Source organism: Coturnix japonica, chromosome 7 (genome assembly GCF_054131305.1).
Source record: "Coturnix japonica strain WE chromosome 7, WE-NBRP24, whole genome shotgun sequence".
Taxonomy (NCBI): Eukaryota; Metazoa; Chordata; class Aves; order Galliformes; family Phasianidae; genus Coturnix; species Coturnix japonica.
Genome location: NC_140669.1, coordinates 31161948 through 31185444, shown reverse-complemented (window position 1 = coordinate 31185444; position 23497 = coordinate 31161948). Strand labels below are relative to the sequence as shown.

General features: G+C 35.6%; 1 protein-coding gene across 7 annotated transcripts in view; it reads left to right on the top strand.

The window, feature by feature from the left end:
- Positions 1–23497, top strand: part of DNAH7 (dynein axonemal heavy chain 7) — an 86237-nt gene that overhangs the window by 31369 nt on the left and 31371 nt on the right. For 6 of the 7 annotated variants that reach the window (XM_015867666.3, XM_015867665.3, XM_085552830.1 and 3 more), the window contains 18 exons: positions 1066–1168; positions 1294–1421; positions 2614–2826; positions 3313–3411; positions 3949–4197; positions 4860–5009; positions 6496–6678; positions 7666–7842; positions 8124–8255; positions 8762–8986; positions 10010–10207; positions 12980–13135; positions 14243–14411; positions 16227–16353; positions 17356–17575; positions 19693–20565; positions 21404–21633; positions 22418–22748. In XM_015867666.3, the coding sequence (XP_015723152.2) occupies positions 1066–1168; positions 1294–1421; positions 2614–2826; positions 3313–3411; positions 3949–4197; positions 4860–5009; positions 6496–6678; positions 7666–7842; positions 8124–8255; positions 8762–8986; positions 10010–10207; positions 12980–13135; positions 14243–14411; positions 16227–16353; positions 17356–17575; positions 19693–20565; positions 21404–21633; positions 22418–22748 (3963 nt within the window). Of the gene's footprint in view, positions 1–1065; positions 1169–1293; positions 1422–2613; positions 2827–3312; positions 3412–3948; positions 4198–4859; positions 5010–6495; positions 6679–7665; positions 7843–8123; positions 8256–8761; positions 8987–10009; positions 10208–12979; positions 13136–14242; positions 14412–16206; positions 16354–17355; positions 17576–19692; positions 20566–21403; positions 21634–22417; positions 22749–23497 lie in introns of those variants that run through there. The other variant, XM_085552834.1, reaches the window with a different exon arrangement.

Sequence of the window (23497 nt, the reverse complement as noted above, 5' to 3'; positions counted from 1 at the left end):
TTATTTATTCAATACAGTTAACATAGATGCCATTTAAATGAGTATATCTTTAGTAGCTGATTGCAAATTTAGGGGGCTTGGGGTTAAATTTAAACTCTAAGTAAACTAGTGAGAACCATCAGATTAAGCAAATCAAATGTATTTCTACTGACATTGGTCTTTATTATGAACAGTGTCCTATTCCTAATTGGAATGGAACAAATAGAGCGATTATGTATTTTGTTGTGGCAATATTATTCCCATTCATGCTGAGTGGCAGAACCATGTGGCACGGCTTCAAAATTCAACATGAGAGAAATTCAACCAAATAAGCAAAACAATTTCTTCTTCTTTTTCTTTCTTGTAAATCGATTAATGCAAAATTCTGTGTCTTAAATAGGAATTTTAGAAGAACTGTTACCGAATCACAAGATTGTGTCTAAACACTGCGTGTACAGCAGCATTTAGGGAACATATAGCAAAAAAACCCTATAAATTAATGAGAACTGTAGGAAATGAGAATTGATTGTAGGTTATAGTTTGGACAACATATCGTGCTGTAATACATTGTTAAAAGACAGTCATTTTTGTTCGTAATGTAAACAAAATGGTTAATTTTAGCCCTGCATAATTCCTTATGTTGCCTGTTGTCATTGCTCTGTCAGGCATAGACCTGAAAGAAAAGAATGAGTAGTTTTTTCCGGAGGCCTTTTTATAGGTGAAATCTTCCCCCCTGTCCGGTTCCAAAATGCTGACATTAAAGGTAGAACATGCAAAATGTATGTATTTTATAGCATTTTGAATATGACAGAAGAAAAAGGATTTTAGTTTACAAAGTACAAGTTTTTTTGTCTCTCTTATTTCCCCATGCAAACTTTTTTTTTCCTTTTTAAACTTCTGTAATTCTTTTGGGTGATTTCTGCTATCTGGAGCGAGACTGATTAGACCTTAGTGCCCCAAATAATGGTTAAAAGTTCTGTCTTATCCCATTACATCTTTATGTTGGTACTGGATTGTTTTGGTCAGCATTGGTATGTTCAAAATAAATGTGCACCAATCAGTTAATCTGATATCTGCCTCTTCTAGGGTTTGTTATCTTGTGGAGCATGGGCTTGCTTTGATGAATTCAACAGGATTGATTTGGAAGTGCTTTCTGTGGTTGCTCAGCAGATTTTTACTATCCAAAGAGGTAAATGGTTATTTTAACTGTAAGTTTGTTATACACATGACAAAGAACAAAGATTTTTTTTTTTTAAAAAAAAGGTCTAACAGTGAGAATAGTTAATGTATTTATTTATTTATTTTCCTCTACAGGCATTAATTCAGGATCTGATATACTAGTATTCGAAGGAACTGAATTGAAGCTTAACCCTACATGTGCTGTGTTCATTACCATGAATCCTGGTTATGCTGGGCGTTCAGAGCTTCCAGACAATCTCAAGGTGTTGTAGCACTTGGCATTTTAATCTTTTTAATAGTTAACACAAAGCGAAAATAAAATAGCTTATTGTAAAATAAATAAATTAATTAATATCAGTTACCTTCAGGTCTCCCAAATTGTTTTTTATATTACACTACTGCAAAAAACAATCTCTGCAAAAAAGGTATTAAAGAAAACTAGATTTGACAATGGAAATAAGCTATATTTAAATATGTTGGGAAATTGTAGAGTCATTTAAGGTTTATCAGTCAGGATTAAAAAAAAACTCAACTGATTTAAAAAACAAACAACAGAAGCTTTGATGTTTCCTTACTATGTGCCTGAAAGTTCAGAAAATAAAAGGAACGCCTAATAGTTTATAAAAAGTAAGTAATATCTTAATGTTAATTAAAAAAAGAAGATCTTTGACTTATTTCTTTTTACTTCAGACAAAGACTCAAGGTAACATCCGGTGGGATTTGCAGTGTTTTTATGTTAGAGATTTCTGTCTTCTGTAAGTTCATTATTGAGTGACTGTTAGAAGAGTACTACATCCTTTTTTAGTCCTTAAAAGCAATTGTTATGCGTGCACGGCAAGAAAAGAAATCTGAGCACAGTTATTGGTAAATTGTTAATGTACAGCGCTGTGTGAATGTTTCTCAGATGTGGTTGGGAAGTTTACTCATTAGCACATACTGTGAATAGGAGGTTCAAAAACATTAGTTCTATAAATGAAAAAGGATGATTTGGAAAACTTGTTGAAAATTACAAAAAGCAACTAAACTTTTATGTTTGGAAATGTTCTTGTACTTGTTTGGTTAAAATATGGTAAAATCAAAGCGCTGTCTATAGCTGAACAGTGTTAGTAGAAGAGTCTAAAAGCAGCGTCTTAATTATGGAACTTGGACTTCACTCCCCTATTCCTTCTAAAGCTTGTGGCATTTTGTGTCTTGTAATTTTGTTGTTGTTAATCTTGAGTGAAGAAGAGCTATAACCATGAATATGTCATAACTGTAAAGTATTGCCGATTAGTTATGGAAAACTGTTAAATGTACTACAATGTAGTCATGATAGTGGTTGTTAATTTTAATTGGCTCCTGCTTTATTAAGGAAATAATGGAAACATGGTATTTTAAGTAATTACAGAAAAGGTTATGTATGACAGCACTTAAGTTTTTTACTGATGTGTTTTTTTTCCCTTATGTATTTAATAGGCACTCTTTAGAACGGTAGCTATGATGGTTCCTGATTATGCCATGATTGCAGAGATTGTTCTGTATTCTTGTGGTTTTGTTTCTGCACGACCTCTGTCTGTAAAAATTGTAGCTACGTACCGTCTGTGTTCTGAGCAGTTGTCGTCTCAGCACCATTATGATTATGGAATGAGAGCTGTGAAGTCAGTACTTACTGCTGCTGGAAACCTGAAGGTAAATTATTTCTTAAGCTTTTTTTTTGTTGTTGTTATCCAGCAAAGTGTAGGTCTTTCATGATAAAAGTTTCACAGTTATGTATAATGGCAAGTACAGGCTCAGTGGTACATGTTAAAATGAAAAGGGTGTGTTGTAGTGTTCTAGCCAAGAGAATTCAAGATCTTCATAATCTGATCACTAACTATCTCTGTGTGGCAAGCCCATTAAGCGTGTTGACAGAATTCTAGTTCAGTGCAGATACAGTGAATTGTATTTGGTGTGCTCACCACTGCTTTGTGTTATTTTCATTACGCCCTTAGATTCTTTTGCCATAATATGTTACCACCTTCCAATAGCTCACTGTCCGGTCTGCCAAACGTGACTCAAAACTTGCCAAATATAATGACACAGATGCACAACAGGAACTGATCTGAAAAATAGGTGTTTAACGTTGGCTTTCTGAAACTATAAAAATAACGAAATGCTATTTAACATCTTTTTTAGCTGAAATATCCCTCAGAAGATGAAGAAATTTTGCTACTTAGATCCATTACAGATGTTAACCTGCCTAAATTCTTGTCTCACGATTTACCACTTTTTGAGGTAAAAAAGCCAAAAACAACAAAACACGTATTTTCAGTAATATTAAAAATATATATATGTTAAAAATGACAATATTATATAACAGATTTCTCAGTGTAATACTCAGAATACTTCAATCTAGCCCCTAATTATTTTTAAACAGTCTTAACTGTTCCTTTATAGCAAATACGTTGACTGTGTGGGCCTACTGTTTATTTTTCTTTTAACTAGTTTTTGGTTATTGAGAGAGAAAGGAAAAAGCTTTTTCCATTTTCTAAAAGCAAATTTGGTAAATTAGTTTGATAGAAGATGTTCAGTTAGGTAATTAATCCTTTACTGCATACACACATAAACATGAAAAAGGATTGTGAAATAGATATCAATAATAAATTAAGAACTTTTGGCTCAGACAAGGTAATGTGACATTCATTATTATTTCATTTTAATCCAAATAGATATTAGTTTGCCTAAATTATAAAGGACAAAGGATTGATGACATGGGTGTCAAACCAGATGACAGTAGGAATAAGTGTACTTTTCCATTAATTGTTTGAATAGGGTATTACCTCTGATTTGTTTCCTGGTGTGAAACTACCAAAACCAGACTACAATGACCTGTTGGAAGCCATTAAAACCAACTGTGCTGCTATGAATTTGCAAATGACTGATGCATTTACTATGAAGATCCTGCAGATATTTGAGATGATGATAGTGCGTCATGGCTTTATGATAGTTGGAGAGCCTTTTGGTGGAAAAACTTGTGCGTATCGAGTTCTGGCAAGAGCGCTGGGGGACATATGTGAGAAGGTATCTAAACACATTTTAAAAATATTTCTTGTCAAACCTATTTTCAAGCAAATCTTATAAAAATATTTTGGTATTTGTACAAAATACAGAATTGACCTTAGGGATCTCTAGGGAAGCATAAGGGAAAACTGAAAAGAATTTGATGGAGAAGCTGTGTTTCAAACTTACATAAAATTCATTCCTATAGCGGTTTTTACCCTCCTAATCTGTGATTTGTGCAATATTACGTGTCCTCTTTAATCGCAAGGAGACAAGAAAAGAATCAGTTAAGTTAATAAAGTTAGGTATCTTTGAGAGGTCTCAGTAAAAACCAAACACAGTAAGCAAAAAAAGAAACAAAAACCATCTTTGCAGTGTTGTTTTGATGTCCATCTCAGAAATTTACCAAAGCAGTCATACTTAGTCCTTTGATTAATGTGGGGTAAATGAGTCAAAGACAGGGCTTGACCTGTTTTGATCCCTGCAAATGTAAGTATAGGTCTCTGTTATCTTGACTGACTGCCTAATGTCCTGTTCATTAATATTTAAATGAAAATGAATTCCATTTTTATATAATAAGTCACTGCTCAGTATTAAAACTATACTTCCAGCTATATGTCTTCAATTCAAAGTAAAACGTATGATTTAACAAATGTTTCATGTTAACACTTGTGTGCCTATAGGGGTTGATGGAAGAAAATAAAGTTCAGATCACAGTTTTAAATCCCAAATCCATAACAATGGGTCAGCTATATGGACAGTTTGATCCGGTTTCACATGAATGGTCGGATGGCATCCTCGCAGTGAGTTTCAGAGCATTTGCGTCTTCCCAAGTAAGTGCTAACAGGATTGAAATACTCTTGGAAATGACCTTTCAGTACATGCATTCAGGAGTTCAGTTCGATGCTGCGTTCACAACAATTGTAGGATTCGTAAGCTTTATTATTTGAATACAGAGACTACAAATCATCTTAGTTCTGCTTTGCTCCATGTATGTGACTTATCGATGCTGGTAAATTAAGGTTTGTGTTTCAGAAGCCCGTATGTAAAAACAAATTTTGTTGTTGTACTTTGCATCTGTTAGAGATAAATGAATATTTAATCTTTATACTACGTTGTACTTCCTTATTTTTGTTTGGTTTGGAATCAGATCTCCAATATTTATGTCTATGGCAATCTTGACGTTAGTTTTGATGTTAAGTTTGGATGAATTGCTTCTTGAATGTGGATTATGTCTGAACTTCCATTAAAGTTCATTGAAACATTATGACTAAGCATAATAAAAGGAGGTTGAGAGAGATGGGGCAATGCAATCTGGAGAAGGCTTCAAGAAGACCTGAGGGAGGCCTTCCAGGATCTGAAGGGGGGTTTCGAGTAAGAAGGGGACAGACTCTTCAGCAGGCACTGTTGAGACAGTATATGGGGAAATAGTCTCAAGCTAAGAGAGGAGATTTAGACTCAGTGTAAGGAAGAAGATTTTTTACAGTGAGCCTGGTGAGGCACTGGAAGAGGTTGCGCAGAGAGGTGATGGATGCCCCATCCTTGGAGATACTCAAGCTCTGAGCACCCTGACGTAGTAGTGTACGTGTCCCTGTTTGTTGCAGGGGAGTTGGAGTAATGACACTGAAGGATCCCTTCCATTTCAAATGGTTCTGTGATTCTACTTATCTGCCTGACAATTACTTGAGTTTTTGACAGTGATTTTAACATCTAACACTTAGGTGCTATAAACTTCAGTGAGCTAATAGTGTTTTGAAGTTAACCGATGTGAAGTTAGTGGTCTCTAATAGCGTTTACAGAACTGCAGAAGTGATTTGTATTGTTTTGTATCATAGTATTTGAAATACTGTGAGTTCCTCTGACTATTTAATTATTTGCTACAATACCATATTCCCTATGTTAGGCCTATTGAATTCCACAGTGAATGTAGAGTATGTATAACTGATGGTTTGTATTTGTTGCATTAATAGTTTCATTCTGTCCTAAGCATTTGATTGTGTTGTATTTAACCGAAGAAAGATACTGCTTTGCAAATATAACTGAAAGTGTCTGGTAAAAAATATTAACCCTCTGTACCTATCTACAGTATTTGTTTCGAAGTAACACCCAAATTGTGAATACAGATTGCAAGTATGATTTTGGAAACTGTTTATGAAACAGCTCTGTGCTTAGAATGTTTTTAAATTTTCTTTTTAGTAGAAAAAGAATTTAGTACTAAAGTGTTTCTTTTACAGTGAGCATAATAAATAAATAAATATGCATGGAGTTTATTCGCTATTAATACTATTCTTTTTTTTTCCCTCGTTTTCTTTTAACCAGACTCCAGATAGGAAATGGCTAATTTTTGATGGACCAGTGGATGCGGTATGGATTGAGAATATGAATACTGTACTTGATGATAATAAAAAGTTGTGCCTTATGAGTGGAGAGATCATCACAATGTCACAGCAAATGAGTCTTATTTTTGAACCAATGGATTTAGAAGTTGCTTCTCCTGCTACAGTAAGTACCTGTACTGATTACAGTTATCTTTCATTATGAAGGGTAAAGTGATGATTTTTTTTTTCTCTTTTAATTAAACACACCTTACTGAGAAAAAATAATTGTTTATTTGATGATTGTTTAATGTTAAAGACATTAAACATCTTGGTTTTATTCTTTGAATTTTCCATAATCTGACAATATGATGTGAGACATGATGTGTGCTCTTCTAAGGACTGTATAACTATTTGGAGCCTGATCCTTTCAAATGCTTGACAAGAATAAGCAATAAATGTGCAGAACTTGAATCTGACAGATTCTGATAGAATCAGTGGTCGCTGCACTTATGGTTGATGTCAATCTCTGTTATGCCTGTTTTTTTTTTTCTGATGGCATTTTGTGGAATGCAAAATTTTCCTCCTGAATATGAGAATAAGTTCAGGTAATAATATGAAGAGAACAAAGTGTGTAGTCATGCTGGGAAGTAGAGTTTTTACTTTGAAGTGATAGAAAATTTAATTTAAAATTAGGTGCTGCGCAACCAGGTGATCAGTTTGCCTCCTTTTTGACCTTAGCATTGGAAACTAATTCTGTTGAAAATCTCACTAAGATTATGTTTTCTGTTTGCTTAAGGTCGAAGATTGGTTTGGTCTTGACCATACATCTCATGGCTGACAGAACCTCACTGTACATTTCATACCATCCTAGAATCACAGACTTAAAGAATCAAAAATTTGGTAAAGACCTCTTAGGTCATCCAGTCCAACTTGTCCACCTATCACTGGCATTTCCCACTAAACCACATCCCTCAGTACAACGTCTGTGTGTTTCTTGAATGCCTCCAGAGATGGTGTCTCCACCACCTCCCTGGTTGTTATCTTCCCATTATATTCTAATAATCCTGGAAGTTGTATATTGTAATGTTTAATGTTGTATTGTAATGTTTATTTTCAGTTAGAAAAAAACCTTTTCCCACAATATAATGTACACCCGTTCATTTATTTTTAGGTTTCTCGGTGTGGTATGATCTACATGGAGCCACACACGTTAGGCTGGAGACCATTAATGATGTCTTGGCTAAATAAAATGCCTTCTGGAATCAGCTCTGCTCATAAAGAATTTATAATTGGCCTGTTTGATGCAATGGCCCCTCTCTGTCTTGAGTTTATTAGGAAACACACAAAGGTAAGGTAAAGAGCTTTTCTGAAAAACTAAGAGCATATGAATTAATCTTACTTCCAAGAAATAAATCATTTTAGTAGGAAAGTATCTATTTTTATTTTTCATAACTGCTGTTACAATCAAGGCTTGTGAGCAAGATGTTCACAGGATTAACCTGCATTTCAGTCTTAAGCACAGAAAAGTGAAAAAACAACAAACAAAATAAAACCAAAAAAACCCTAAACAGTCTAATTGCAATGAGTAAAACATACCTGTAATCAAGAATACTTCTTTTTGCTTTTTAGGAACTATCTCCTACTTCTGATACAAACTTAATTCAGTCGCTAATGAATCTGATGGACTGCATGATGGATGAATTTGCAGATGAAGCCAAAGTTAAAGCTATGAGTGATGATGACATTTTTTCTTGGCTTGAGGTAGGCAATGTGTTCAGTGTAAAGAACCAGCACCTTTAATTTGGGATTTAGTGGGATGGATTTCACAGGCAATAATACCTATACTCAGTCATTGTAATAGGCATTTTGTAAAGTCCAATTAGCAAAATACCATTATCTGAATAATAAGTGTGTAATAATGGGGTTAACAATCACATTGCTTTACAGGGTAGTCCTCTGAGTAATGGAAATATTATCTCCCTTGTTTTGACATAAAAGACAGTTTATGATTGAATTTTCTCAAAATGAGGGCTTTGCACTGAGTGGGTTGGGGATTTTGCTGCATGGCAAAGGAGGTCAGATGCTGACAGTCAACATGAGTGGTGTTCTCTTTTACTGAAGGCATGGTCCTGAGCTTTATACACAAAATAAAATTGGTCAAGCATTATTCTATTGTGATCTCTGGCAAAATAAATAAACAAGATTGTCTTAGTGAATAAGATAATTGTAATTTACAGTTACTGAATTTGTTTCTTCTCCAACTGTAGGGCATTTTTTTATTTTCACTGATATGGTCTGTAGGAGGGAGTTGTAAGGAGGCTGATCGTCTGAAATTTGACAAACTTGTTCGAGAAATGCTTAAAGGACCAATCAGTGAGGAGACCAGAGAGCAGTATAAGTTGTTGAGTAGTACTGATCAACGTGCTTCAAAGACATTCAAGGTCCCATTTCCAACAGAAGGAACCATTTATGATTATCGGTTTGTCAAACAGGTGAGGTTTGCAGGAGGGATGTAGCCCCTCAAAGGTTACACCGTCAAGTAATTTTTAATGAATATTGGAAGGTTTGCATTGTTACTGTTTTTTTTTTGTTTTTTTTTTCTTAGTATGCTTCTGTCACAGAATAGGCGGGATGTTCTTCCTTATGTGCCAGTGTAAGGTCTAATGTTTTGTGTGTGACTTAGAGACGCCTGTCTTTTCAGCTACCATAGTAATTAACTGTTGTAGGGAAGGAGTTGGTAGAAAATCTTCTGTGCCTTCTCATCTGTCCCTTTTCCCTGAAATTAAGATGTGAATCTATGGTATGTCTCTCCCAGATGAGAAGTGCATGAACTTTATCGAGTATGATCCTGAAACTCCAAAATGAAATAAATGATCCCATTTTCAGTTTGTCAGTCTTGCAAATTCCTGTTGCTGTACAATGAGAATTACAATGAGAAATGTCCATATTTCAGCTTGTGCGCAATACCTGCATATTGCTGAGGAAAGCAAGATTTCAATCAGTATTAAAAGCTTTATGTCTTCTGATAATAATCTATAGAAACATGTTTTTTCTTACTGAAGGAGAGAGCAATCTTTAGGAATTTCACGTGACTTTTATCTCAAGATGGATATTTTGGGGGGTAGGATAGAATGTAAATGTTAGTATGTTATCATAGAACGCATGTTTTTTGTGCTATTTGCAATTATTTTATCTCTTTACATTATTATTTTTAAAATTGTCTTTCAGTAATTAATAAATTAATTAATTTAGTAATTTCATACTTGAGCCACTGGCAGTGTTTCTGTTTAAGTGCTCTGAATTGACAGCACAGCACTGTATCCTAGTTGAATAAAAATATTTGTACGACGTGTACATCTGTATTTATAGTTCTGAAACCTGTGAAGTTATTAATATTACTTGTAAGAAATTATATCTCTATTCATTAATTTGTAGAACTTTGATGCTTCTATTTTCGTTGGTTTTATTCTTCTTCTTCATCTTTTATTATTTGACTTTTATATAAATTAAAACAGGGAGAAGGAATTTGGGAACCTTGGGTGGAAACGCTCAAATCAGCTCCTCCTATACCTGAGGATGTGACATTTAATGAAATAATAGTGCCAACTCTGGATACAGTTCGATATATGTCTTTGATGGAGTTGCTGACATTGCATCAAAAGCCTTCTTTGTTTGTGGGGCCAACAGGAACTGGAAAAAGTACCTACATCACTGTAAGTACTTTTAAAACCAATGTTAGAGATTATTGAAAGCGGTTAGATGAGAAGCAAATTGATGATATTGTACATGAAAAGAGAATGAGACGTGAATTGTTTAGATAATGAAATTCAATTACAGGCAAACAGAAAAGCAGTTATGTTGGTGTGTTATTCTTTTCTTATTTTATCTTTATTTTACATCACTATTACAGACTAGATTCTTAAGGAGCCCTCAAATATTCACTGAAAAAAGCCCCTAAAAACATGTAAACGAGACTCTTCAGTTTGAGTCCTGTATTGATTTACCTTATGTTGTGATTGTATGCTACACATAGTTGGCATGGTCCACAGAGACACTGATGTACCAAAGATTAATCACTAATTCATCCAGTCAAAGCAACAAAAAAGAAATATTTATGTTTTAGAGTTAGAAGAAGCAAAAATGTTCACCTCTGCTATTGTGGAAAAGTTTAGGAGGTAATAATCTCTGTTCACATTCCACTAAGGCAATTCTGTGGGTTGGTAAACAAGACATTTGTCACTGAAAGAAATTTGGAGGCAAAAAAGGAGAAGTAGTGTTAATAAAGAATTCTTTGTAGAAACAAACGGTAGTGGGAAGGGAAATCAGCTTGTCAAACTTATCCCAGGGAGTTTTCTTGAAAAAATCAGTTGGCTGTATATGTTCATTGCAATAAAAATTGTCTGCACGTTAAAAAGTAACAATTAAGAAAATATATCAAAATAATTGAGTTCTTTTTATAGAATGCCAAATGCTCTTTATATGCTTGTCCGTGAAAGGAAATGAAAAAGAAATACAAATAATGCTGACAATCAGATTAGACTGACTGAAGTTTTTGGTGGTATGCAATTCCTGCTCTTTCCAAAACAAAATGTTTTTTGCAAAATGTTAATACTTGTTCTAGTTCTGGGATGTTTAAGATAAAAAATGAAGGAAAGAAAAAGGATAGTTCCTTCCCTCCACCCCCCCCCCAAAAAAAAAAAGTTTTTAACAACAGTTATGTGTGACATAGTTAAGAATTCTATTGTATGACATAAAGAAGTTTAGGTAACATAATCTTTAGGTTGATCAGACGGATACTGTGGGGTTAAATCCTATCAGTCTTTCTGGCAGGCTATTAAAGCATAATAAATAATGGAACTGTAGCAATATAATGGTCCTGCTCTTGAGGAAATTTCCATATCAGCATTTTTTCATTGCGTTTTTTTCATATAGTAAATTATACTTTATTTTTGAGGAGGAAAAAAATGTTTAACTCAGTGTAGATGTAACAAAGTCATTACTATATTTTTAACTGAGATTCTCGAAATAATTCTTAAGAGAAGCTCTTCTTGCATCGTGTATTTTTGTAGTGAGTTTTGCTTTTCTGGATTCATGCCATCAGCACAAAACCTGTGTACAATCCTTTTGTGGAGAGCAAGTCTTAAAAGTTACATAAGCAGATAAATAAGTTAAGTTTCATGTTTTTGCAGCTGTTGTTTTCTCTTCCTTTTGTATCATTAAATTAACTATAGTAAATTAAGTTACCGAGTAAGTATTACGTAACCTGCTTCAGTTTCTAAGTTACTATTCTTAAGTAAATAAATAAAAGATTGTGTGGAACAAGATCTGCTTGCAGAAAATGTTCCAGAAATACAAACAATGACAAACAATAAATTGTATTTATTGTATTATTATTGACAATAAATCACACACACACACACAAAAAAAAAAAAACCAACAATGACAAACATTTATTTATAATGAGGAATATGGTCAATTTTTACTGCCGAGTTCATTTTGGGAGCAGTAGTTAAGAATGTGATATTTCTTGGGAGTTCAGTATTGATAAAAAGAAATACAGTCATTGAGTTACATTGCTCTCTAGTTTTTGTATGTCATCACATTTATGCTTTCGGGCAGAAATTCATTGTTTTCATTCAAAAGTAGAAATTAAAATTTCTTTCTGTTAAAAAGATTGTGAGGTCCAAAAACTCCAACATATCTTAATAAGAGATTAAGACAGTCACTAGAGACATTAATTAATATACAATAAGGTTCTGTAGCAATGTCTGAAAGGGTGACTTCCAACCCTGGATGGAAGGGTACCATGCCCTTACACCTCTTACCTGTGCCTGGGTAAGAAATGAGTGCCATTCAAGTCTTCTAAAAAGGGTGACTTTGATCCATGTTTCCTCTGGAGATTGTATTTAAACTAATTACAAAATGAGATTTTGGAGGGTAGTTAGCATTAAAAAATAAGATGAATGTTGGGAATGAAATTTATTTTTTTTTTATTTTTACTTTTTTTTTTTTTTTTTCTTTTTATGCCTTTTGAAGGAAAAATTGGTGGGTACTCTTCAAAACTAAGCATAACTATTTTGACCTGTACCTGCTTCAGCATTTTTTTATTTGGGTTAGTACAGGCTTTATAAATCAGCTCCTAATAACACGATGAAGTGATTTGCTTGTGCAGAATATTGACATACTGAATTTATTTAATATATTGGGTATGTTTTGATTGTAGATTGTTTTTTTTAGAATCCATGAAGATATCTATAATGTGAAGTAGAAATTTTTCTCTGAAAATTGAGTTTACTATTAGTTTTTTTCTAATGAAATATGATTAAAGTGTTATCTTGGAGATAAATTACTACTCTCTCATTGGACATGAATGGTGCAAATGTTGTTTGCTTAATTGCTTGCAATTTTTTGCTTAATTGCTATTTGCTAGATTGCTTTTAAATTTGTTTACGTATGTATTTTAACTTTCTCTTCAATTCTTCCAGAATTTCCTTTTAAATAATTTGAATAAAGATGTCTATAAGCCGCTGCTCATTAACTTTTCAGCGCAAACTACGGCAGCTCAGACTCAGAATATTATAATGTCAAAGCTGGATAAAAGGAGAAAAGGAATTTTTGGGCCTCCTCTTGGGAAAAAAATGGTAATAGATGTATTTTTGTATGCAAGTGTTTAAATGCAAATAAATATATGAATGTGCTACTTTTGTAGTTGGTATCAGGAAAGGTCAATAAACCCCTAGTTCTAATTTTTCTCATTTACATGTGCAAGTTTCTGATCTTATTTCTCACTTTCACTAGTACTATGCATCTCAATTTAATCAATGGAAAAAAAAAAGATACGATACAGATATATGATAAGAACAACAGTGAATGATACAGCGTATCATAGATACGCTGATAGAACAGCGTATGATACTTCCCCCTCCTGATCTGTGACACTGTGCTTTAGATAAGAGTTTTGTATGGGTAAGGTAATGCTGAAAGCACGTAACTCTTGGGTGTTGTGGTTCCTGTGTTTTATATAGATCTAATAGTGGAAGTACCAAGGGTTTGTCAGCGGTTGCAGATCTGGATTTTTTAATGTTATACGGACAAGAAGAAGCTTGTTCACCCTTGTTGCTAAATTGTGAGGGCATCTGTGAAGAGATAGTCTGACAGAACTGTGGAGTAAATAAAAATAGATATAGAAACCCAGATAGGTTTCCATTCAAAGCCATCTCAGTTTGTTGCTCAGACTGCTATTCAAAGTAAGAAAAAGGCCCCTGAGTTAACCTGATATCCTTCAGAGCAAATTTCTTCTCCATTTCAATTAGAAAAAGAGAAAGAAGAGGTATGAAAGTCATAAATATGTTTCTAGATCTTGCTTTATTTGAATTAGGTTGCCTGCGTGAAGGTGTTTCCAGTGGCATATGCTCTATGAAATTGTCACAGCTTTTCTTGACTCTTGAATTTTTACAGGAAAAAGGCATGTAAGGTTTGCAGTAGGATTAAGTAGCAAATACTATTTTGCACTCTTTTATTAGATGCTCTCAGATTCTAGAAAAGAAATACAGATTCTCTGTCCTCTATAAGTACATTTTGAAATGTCTTTAGAATTGGCATGGCTTCTTTTGTAGCTGTTTGTTTTTATATAACTTGGCAGCAAATCCAGTCAGAACTTGGTCATGATTCTCATAAGATTGTACTTGTGTACTATTCTGATTCAACAAAACCAGAAAATATCCAATTCTTTTGTTTTGCTTTTTGAGGTTGTATTTGTAGATGATGTTAACATGCCAGCCCGAGAGGTCTACGGTGCTCAACCTCCTGTTGAATTACTACGACAGTGGTTAGATCACTGGAATTGGTATGACCTTAAAGACTGCTCAATGATTAAACTTATAGATATTCAGATCATCTGTGCAATGGGACCACCAGGTAAGAGATGTATACTGTACTTTTTTTTTTTTTTTTTTTTCCCCTGTTTCCTTGGTTTTCAAATGCTAAATGCTTATTGCTTTAGTTCTGGCCTTTGTGGCTATGGACAGGACTCAGGGAATGCTTTCCTTGTAGGAAACATGAACAGCAGTCAAATTAAAGTTGTTGAGGAGCAGCAAAGTGACTACACAAACCTAACAGGAAGAATATTGCTCTGCAGCAAGACAAGAATGTATCTGAACAGTGTTTATGAAAATCTTTCAGGCTAATGAAGCCTTGTCTGAAACTTGTTAAAAAAACAAAACAGAACACTAAGTGGAGGTCTGCAGCAGATAAACCTTACTTTACTTGGCAAAAAATTGAAGTAATCATATGATGTCAGGAGATCATCATAGCTTGTGTACATGCAGACTATATATATAGTGTGTGCTCCAACACTAATGCCTCCTGTTTATTTCTATTGAAAATACAACAGTTGCAACAAGCACAATAGCACTGCTGTAGGAAATAATCATGTACAAAACACTGCTGTTCAATGCGGTCACCAACAATATGTGTGCATTTTTGTCAGCAGTGAGCAAGAGCCTGGATGCTCTGCTCATGAAAAAAATCTGCATCAGCAGGGGTGGCAGCCTGTCACTGCTGCTGAAATGCACAGCCCACAACTTCACTGTGCTCTCATCCACTGTTTGGTTACCACAAATGTTCTGTAAGCATCAAGGAATGTCACTGGGTGCAATTTTTTTTCTGCATGGGGGAGTTCAGTGACGTACCATCACTTCATATGCTCTTGCACATCAGATGCCACTGTCAGACTGCCCCTCTGCTGCCATCTGTCACATGGCAACAACGTGTAATGGAATATTGGTTGGCAGATTCAGCTTCTGCTTCCATACCACCAATATCTGCCTTTGCTGTTGTGGGTTAACATAATTAAATGGGAGGCATTACATCCATAAAAGTCCCTTAGTTGCAGCGTGCTCTGCCAACTCCCCTTACCCTCTTAAGGTTTTTACATCATTTCATATGGTATGTATTATCCTCTTCCCAGTTTAGGTCAGCTGTCCTGGTTCTACCCCCTCCCAGCTTCTTGTGTGCCCACAGCCCCCCTCAGTAGTAGAACAGTATGACAAGCTGAGAAGCTGAAATGTCCTTGCTCTGTGCAGCACTGTTCAGCAACAACTAAAATGCTGATTTGTTATCAACCTTAGTTTTTTTGTTTGTTTTTTCCTCCTGAAGCAAAAACAATAGCATTATACTAGACACTATGAGGAAAAAATCAACTCCTGGCTGAAACCAGGATTGCGCTTTCAAAGCACTTTATCTAAACAATCAGTCTGTGGAGCTGGACAGAGGGAAACTGAAAGAAAAGCCCAACTGAATTGTATATCTTACTTTTTTTAAAAAAATTACAGTTTGGCCAAATCTGGAGGGTACTTTATGCATCAAACCTCCCTTTGTTCCTATCTCAGGCTTTCTTACGTGGTGATGTTTTCAAAATCGAGAATATACACGTAAAGTTTATGGTAAAAACTTTCTTCTGCAACAGAAGCATGGTTAAAATAACTTCAAGTCTATGTGTCTATAACTTGACCCTTACAGTCTGTATTTTGCGTGATATATATTATGAGAGAACATCATGAATATTTTTACTGTCTTGTTGCTTTCAGTGAGTTTATGATACGGTGCAGTATTTTTCGTTGTGGCACTGCTATTTGAATGGAAGATAAATATTGAAAAAATATTGCTAGGTTTTTTATTGTTTTACTCTGCTTTTTTCCATTATTTACAATAGTAATGCTTTCTGATACTTAGGAGGTGGTCGAAACCCAGTAACACCACGATTCTTGCGACACTTCAATACAGTTACCATTAATGAGTTTGACAATGAATCCATGTACACGATATATTCTAGAATCTTAGACTGGCATCTGACTATATGGTAAGAGACCTTTTTGTATGAAGAAAAATCAAAATAATTTTATTATGTTAGTGGGAAATTCAAAAGATATGTCTGTAGGAGCTTCCTGTTGTAAAGAAGTGAACATCTTTTATATCCTGTGCTTTTTGTGGTATTCATCGGTCCAGCTGAACTAACGATCATGCTAAAATAGTGAAGAAGTTACTGTTCTGAAATTTCCAGTGAAGTTCCAGATTAGCTGAGGCTAATGAAGTCAGTTCAGATATTTATGTACTACAGCATTCTTTGATGTATGAACATAATTTGATTAGTAATTGTTCAAAGAACAGAACTGGAAACTGTTCTTAAATTTCACATGGTTTGAGAAGTTCTATTCTTTCTTTGGCATTTCACTGATGCATAATTTTAAATTGTACTAGTAGATTTTTATATTATTTTTATTGATTCAACTTCCAGTATTCTGTCCATTCTGAGTCTCAGAAAATTGTAATATTCTGTTCCTAGACTAGCTTTATGCTTGTCAGCTTCTCTGTCCCTTTGAGGAGGAGACAGAAGGAAGACAGCAAGGGCTATTGGACTGACTGTTCTCTTGCTTTTGTTACTTTTGAAAATATAAGGGCTTGTGTCTGACGTAGGAAATTTTTCCAGTCTGTTCTGTGGTTGCTAGACATGGCTTCAAACTAAAAGAGGGGACGTTTAGACTAGATATAACGAATAAGGTTTTTACAGTGAGGGTGGTGAGGCACTGGAAGAGGTTGCCGAGAGAGGTGATGGATGCCCCATCCTTGGAGACTATCAAGGTCTGTCTCAATCGGGCTCTGAGCACTATGACGTAGTAGTGTATGTGTCCCTGATCGTTGCAGGGAAGTTGGACTACATGACCTCTAAGTGTCCCTTGTAGCTCAAATTGTGATTCTGTGATTATATAAGTACGGAATTTTAAAACTATCATGGACTCAGGAGTAAATCAGCGTGTGTGTATAATGTATAGTTTATTAATTATCACCTTTTGTAATTTATCAGTTATAGCTTTCCACCGGAATATGTAGAGCTGATTCCGCAAATTATTAATGGAACCATGAATATGTATAAGGAAGCTATGAAGAATCTACTTCCTACCCCAGCCAAATCACACTACTTGTTTAATCTCCGTGATTTTTCACGTGTTATTCAAGGTGTTTGCCTGTCAAGGCCTGAAACAACAGAATCTACGGGAGCGATAAAACGTCTCTGGGTTCATGAGGTAACTTGTGTAATGCTAAGAAATCAATATACTTAAGATGCAGATTTGACTATTAATGTTTTTGTGATATCATTTCCTGTTGCCTAGCAGCTTTAAACTGTTATCACGTTCATGAGACAAGGTTCTTTTATGTTCTGTGTGAGCAGACTTACTCAAATATGGCCATTTGGAGACAGGTGCCGAGTGGCATCCCCCAGGGATTGCTCCTGCAACTGTTGCTCATCAGCATTTATCTACACATCCTCAGCAGGTTTGCAGACAACAGCAATCTGAGTGGTGCAGTTGGTATTACAGAAAGAAGGGATGTCATTCAGAGGTACCTGGACAGGTGTGAGGAGGGGGCTAGTGGGAGTTTAATGAGGTTTAACAAGGCCGAGTGCAGGATGTTGCATTTGGGTTAGGGAAGTCCCAGATACAAGTACAGACTGGGAGAAGAACTTCATGAGGGCAGCCGTGCTAAGAAGAACTTATTGGTACTGGTGGATGAAGCATTGGACATGTACCAGTAGTGCTGTGTGTGTTCTTGTAGCTCAGAAGGCCAACAGAAGGGTGGCTGCAGAGCAGGAGAGGTGATTGTCCTCCTTTACTCTGCCCTTGTGAGGCCCCATCTGGAGTATCGTGTCCAAGTATGGAGTCCTCACCTCAGTATAGTGGTGGAGCTTCTAGAATGGGTCTAGAGGGAGGGCCACAAAAATGATCAGAAATCCTGGAGTACCTCTTCTGTGAAGGCAGTCTGAAGGATCTGAGCTTATTCAGCCTGGATAAGAGAAGGCTGTGGGGAGACCTCATTGCAGCCTTACAGTACTTAGTGGAAGCTTATAAATTGGAGGGAAATCAACTTTTTCATGGGTAGGCAGTGACAGGACAAGGGAGAGTGGTTTAAACAAGAAGAGGGGAGATTTGTATTACGTGTCAGGGGGAATTTTTTTCACCAAGAGTGTGGCGAAGTGCTAGAACACTTTGCCCAGAGAATTTGCGGATACTCTGTCCCTGGGGGTTTTTAAGGCTAGGTTGGGTGGGACCCTGGACAACCTGATCTAGTGCCTGATTTAGCAGTTAGAATCTCTTCCCCCATGTGGCACGAGGGTTGGAACTTTGATGTCCCTTCCAACTCAAACCATTCTATGCAAATAGGAATCGTATCTCTGTAGAAAATATGACTGTTGATCTGCTTTCATGTGGTCATGTGGCCTCTGGTTGCTGTCTCGAATGCTTACGCAGTCTTTTCCATTTTTTCTCTCCTTTCTCCTCTCAAAAAAAGACAAATTAGTTGTGAAAAGAACAGCAAGTGGTCCTGGATCTCTGGAAATTTGAGGGATCTAAATTTTGATCCCATTTTATTACTATTACTGTTTTTTCTTCTGGTCTTCCTTTAGAAGAAATTCCTGTTATCAGCCATAGCAGGATGGACTCTTTAGAGGAGCTCAAGTGCAACATCCCTTCTTTGTTTTTTTTATTTTATTATTTTTCCTCTGGAATTAAAGGAAAGGAAAGTTGTTTATAATTGTTGCTTTTAAAATATTTGGCAGTAATGATGGAAAACGTTTTTAGTATTCAGCCCATCAACCACCCTTTCTAAAAGCAGGATCACATAAAGAAGGACCAATAGCAGATTTTGAAGAAGCTTTCTTAGAAGCTTCTTACAGTTTTCTAAGTACAAATGTGACCCACTGCAGGCAATCCATTCCTGTTCTTCACCATTTTTTTTTTTAATTTTATTAAAACAGATTTCCTATTATCCAGCTGTGGTCTTATTTCCTGAAACACAAACTTGTAACTTGTCCTGTCTTTCTGTAATAGAAAGATCAGAACACTCCCTTCCTCAGCGACGGCCTTTTTTACGTTTATATATTAATAAACACATAGTATTTATTAGAATATGTGTAGCAAATGGATAAGTATATGTAATTCCACACAGATCTCTACTTTAATTAAAGGCTTGACTGTTCCGATTGATTCTAAACATCTGTTCTTTTTCCTTGTGTTGAAGTTTAAGATTATTTATGTTCTGACATCTTTTATTTTTTTCTGATTTGTATTTGGTTTAACTTTTTAAAAATAAATATAAATTCAACAGGAGAAACAACTACTAAAATGTAATTATTTTGATCATACAGGTCCTTAGAGTATATTATGATCGCTTGGTGGATAATCCCGATAGGGCTTGGCTTGTTGGATTTCTCCAAGAAGTTGTGAATAAGGACTTGCTTGAAGACTTCCACGAACTTTTCCAGAATCTGGACTCCAATAATGATGGCAGAGTGGAGGAAGATGACCTAAGGGCCTTAATGTTCTGTGATTTTCACGACCCTAGAAGAGATGACACAAAATACAGAGAGATCACTGATGTAGATCAGCTGAGATTAGTTGTGGAGGGTCACCTTCAAGAGTTTAACAATATAAGCAAAAAGCCAATGCAGCTAGTCTTGTTCCAATTTGCCATAGAACATATTTGTAGAATTTCCCGTATTCTGAAACAGCCTCGTAGCCATGCCCTCCTTGTTGGTGTCGGAGGTAGTGGTCGACAGTCTCTTACTCGATTAGCGGCCCACATGGCCGAGTATAACCTTTTCCAGGTTGAAATAACTAAAAGTTACGGTAACAATGAATGGCACAAAGACTTAAAAGAGATACTGAGAAAATCTACGGAAGCAGAAGTGCAGGGGGTTTTCTTGTTCACTGATACGCAGATAAAAAGAGAGTCATTCTTAGAAGACGTTAACAACTTGCTAAATGCAGGGGAAGTGCCAAACCTCTTTGCGATAGATGAGAAACAAGAAATTTGCGAACAAATGCGTCAACTAGATCGCCAGAAGGACAGGGCAAAGCAAACTGATGGTAGTCCTATAGCTCTTTTCAACATGTTTATCGATCGCTGCCGAGATCAGCTTCATATAGTATTGGCCATGAGTCCAATTGGAGATGCTTTCCGTAACCGCCTTCGTAAATTTCCTGCTCTTGTCAACTGCTGCACACTAGACTGGTTTCAGGTAAATAGAAGAATTTTATTTGGCTTGTTTTTCTAATGAAAATGCAGTAGTAACCTGAGTTCATCCATTTTTATAGCAAATAATTCTGATTAAGTTAGCAGTGAAAAGTACCTTGGTTGTTTTTTTTTAGTGTCATGCTTTAAATTGTTTATGCACTTAGAATAAACCTGACTGTAATAAAAGCTAATATGGGAAGAATACAAACTCAGCAAGAAAATAAATGTCTGTCTGTTGTATAAGAGTATAGCTGAATGAACATAGTAGTGTAGACATTACAGATTTAACAATGAATAGTTTTCTGTTATTACAAGGTCTATCAGAATCCGCGTTCCAAAAAAGAAGTTTGGAACTAAAATCTCTGTAAAAATTAGAAAAAAAAAAAGAAAAAAAAAAGCATCATTTTGATACATACTGCCACCTTTTCCTTACTGCTCTGCAATAAGACTGTATTCTGCACGTGACATGCTAAAGATGCTAGATACGAGATTTGAAGAATATGTAATCTGTTGAGTTTTAAAAGGTCCTGCTGTAACGTGTACAATTCTTTTGAAGAAGAGTAACAATCTTACACCAGTATGGATGTATTGAAAATGTGATATTTTTCTTTTAGTAACAGTGTTTCCTCTAGATGAGATAAGATGGGAGGCTCGAACTAAAACTAAGTATCTGAGTTCTTTCCTCTTTCACTCTGTCCTCTTCTATAATAATAATGCAGGTTATTTCCTTATGTCTTAGTGTCTTCATCTTTGAAGTGGGATGAAGATTTTGGGTTTTGCTTTGTAAAATGTTTCAATATTTGAAGTACTGAGTAATAGAAGTGTTTCTTGATTGATTACAGACGTGGCCTGAAGATGCATTAGAAGCAGTTGCTTCTCGCTTCTTGGAAGATGTCGAAATGTCAGAAGAAACTCGAAGTGGGTGTATTGACATGTGTAAAAACTTTCACACATCTACCATTGTTTTATCTGATTTATACCGTGCGGAGCTTCAGAGACACAACTACGTTACACCTACTTCGTACTTGGAATTGATCTCCACTTTTAAAGCTCTGCTTGGAAAGAAGCGCATGTAAGGATTTATAATGTGTCCTTTACTAACAGAACACAAGTTCACAAAGTTATTATTTTTTTTTTATCTTCTGTAGCTAATCGGGAATAAGCAATGATTTGTTTTTAGTTATTTACTATTTATTTACTACTAAAACATAATTAAAAATATAAGATGGCCTGTTTCCTCTGGGATTCTTTGGAGGGCATAAGAAAGATACCAAGGAAACCAGCTTCTCTGGTTCCAGGTCTCGCTAGTGGGCTACAGCCGTGCTTCACTCGTTCAGAAAGGGTTTCTGCACATCTGCGCAGTCGTACATTCATGGCTGGTGAGAGGAAGTCTTTTTGCTTTACTTTTATTCCCACTGATTAGACACTGCCATACAAATTAAGACAAGATCTTAATTTCACCAACATGCTGTGTTATGTTATGCTACTGAAAGGATTTTCTCAATTTCCGCCTCACCTGAAATTCTCTCACCCTCTTCTCTCCATTTCTTCTAAATGCTCATCACAATTTTGTAGCTCCTGGCAGGCTATAGGCAGTAACTTAATAATTGCTTGCTTATCTTGAAGTGATGATAGATTTATCTGTAAACCAAACTTTGTGTATAGGTAGCACAGCAGTTAAAAACTACAGCTCCAGCAATTCCTGATATGTTAATTATTTGCTGATCAAATAAAACGAGCATGATAGAGTAATGGATCACTTGATGTACTGAGAAATATGGGGAATGAGCACTGGTAAATGTTGTGGTCAAGTACTGATAAAATGTTTCTGTAATAAAGTGCTATTTATTTTTCAGCAAGGTGATGGAAATGAAAAGAAGATATGAAGTTGGCTTGGAGAAACTGAATACTGCTACAGCTGAAGTCGCCTCAATGCAGTCTGAGCTGGAAGCTTTGCAGCCTCAGCTACAGGAAGCTTCCAAGCAGGTTGACGAGATGATGGCAGTTATTCAAAAAGAATCCGCGGAAGTAGCCAAAACTGAAGAAATTGTGAAAGCTGATGAAGCAGTGGCGAATGAGCAAGCTATGGCTGCTAAAGCCATCAAAGACGAATGCGACGCTGACTTATCTCAAGCACTGCCTTATTTAGAAGCTGCTCTGGCTGCTCTTAACACTCTCACTTCACAGGTATATCTCACTCTATATCTCACTCGATATCTCACTCTATATCTCACTATATATATTTATGCACCAGAGTGGTATTTGGAGAAACGTAAGCATTGAATGTCTACTTTGCAGATTCTACATTATACTAACACCAAGTTGTATAATTTATAAGCTTTTGAGGATCTTTTGGTTTTAAAAAGAAAATATTACAGTATTTTGTAGCAGAAGTATGATAAGGCTGGTTTTGTGGACTACAGGATCAAATATTGCACCAAACATTTCAAAATTCATAGCTATAAAACTTACCTGACTCAGTTAGACAAGTTAGAAAAAAAAATATAAATACTTTAAACTTTCTCATTTGCAGTTTTTAAAGCTGTCAACTGATATTTTTATATTTAGTCTTTTGGAGTCTAGGAATTGAGATTCTATTTCTCCTCACGTTAAGCTAGTATGCTATTGGAACTGGAAGTGGTCAACTTCTAGTATTACGGACGACCGGTTTAGCTTTGCCCACGGTGGGATGAGAGGAAGTTTCCCAGACTGTGAAAGTGAGGGTGGATTGTGTGCTTCTATTGTTAGAAACAAGATTTTCAAATACTTTCAAGGAAATGTTATGTGAAAGCAAAAATTCTTATCTACAGCTACTGTCGTTATCTAAAGTTTTAGATTAGGTCATCATCACTTCAAGGCTGTAGCAGATTTGTGAATAATGACACAAGAATGTGGCTGTGAAGGCCAATTAAATAATTTTGCAGCTTCTTTGAATG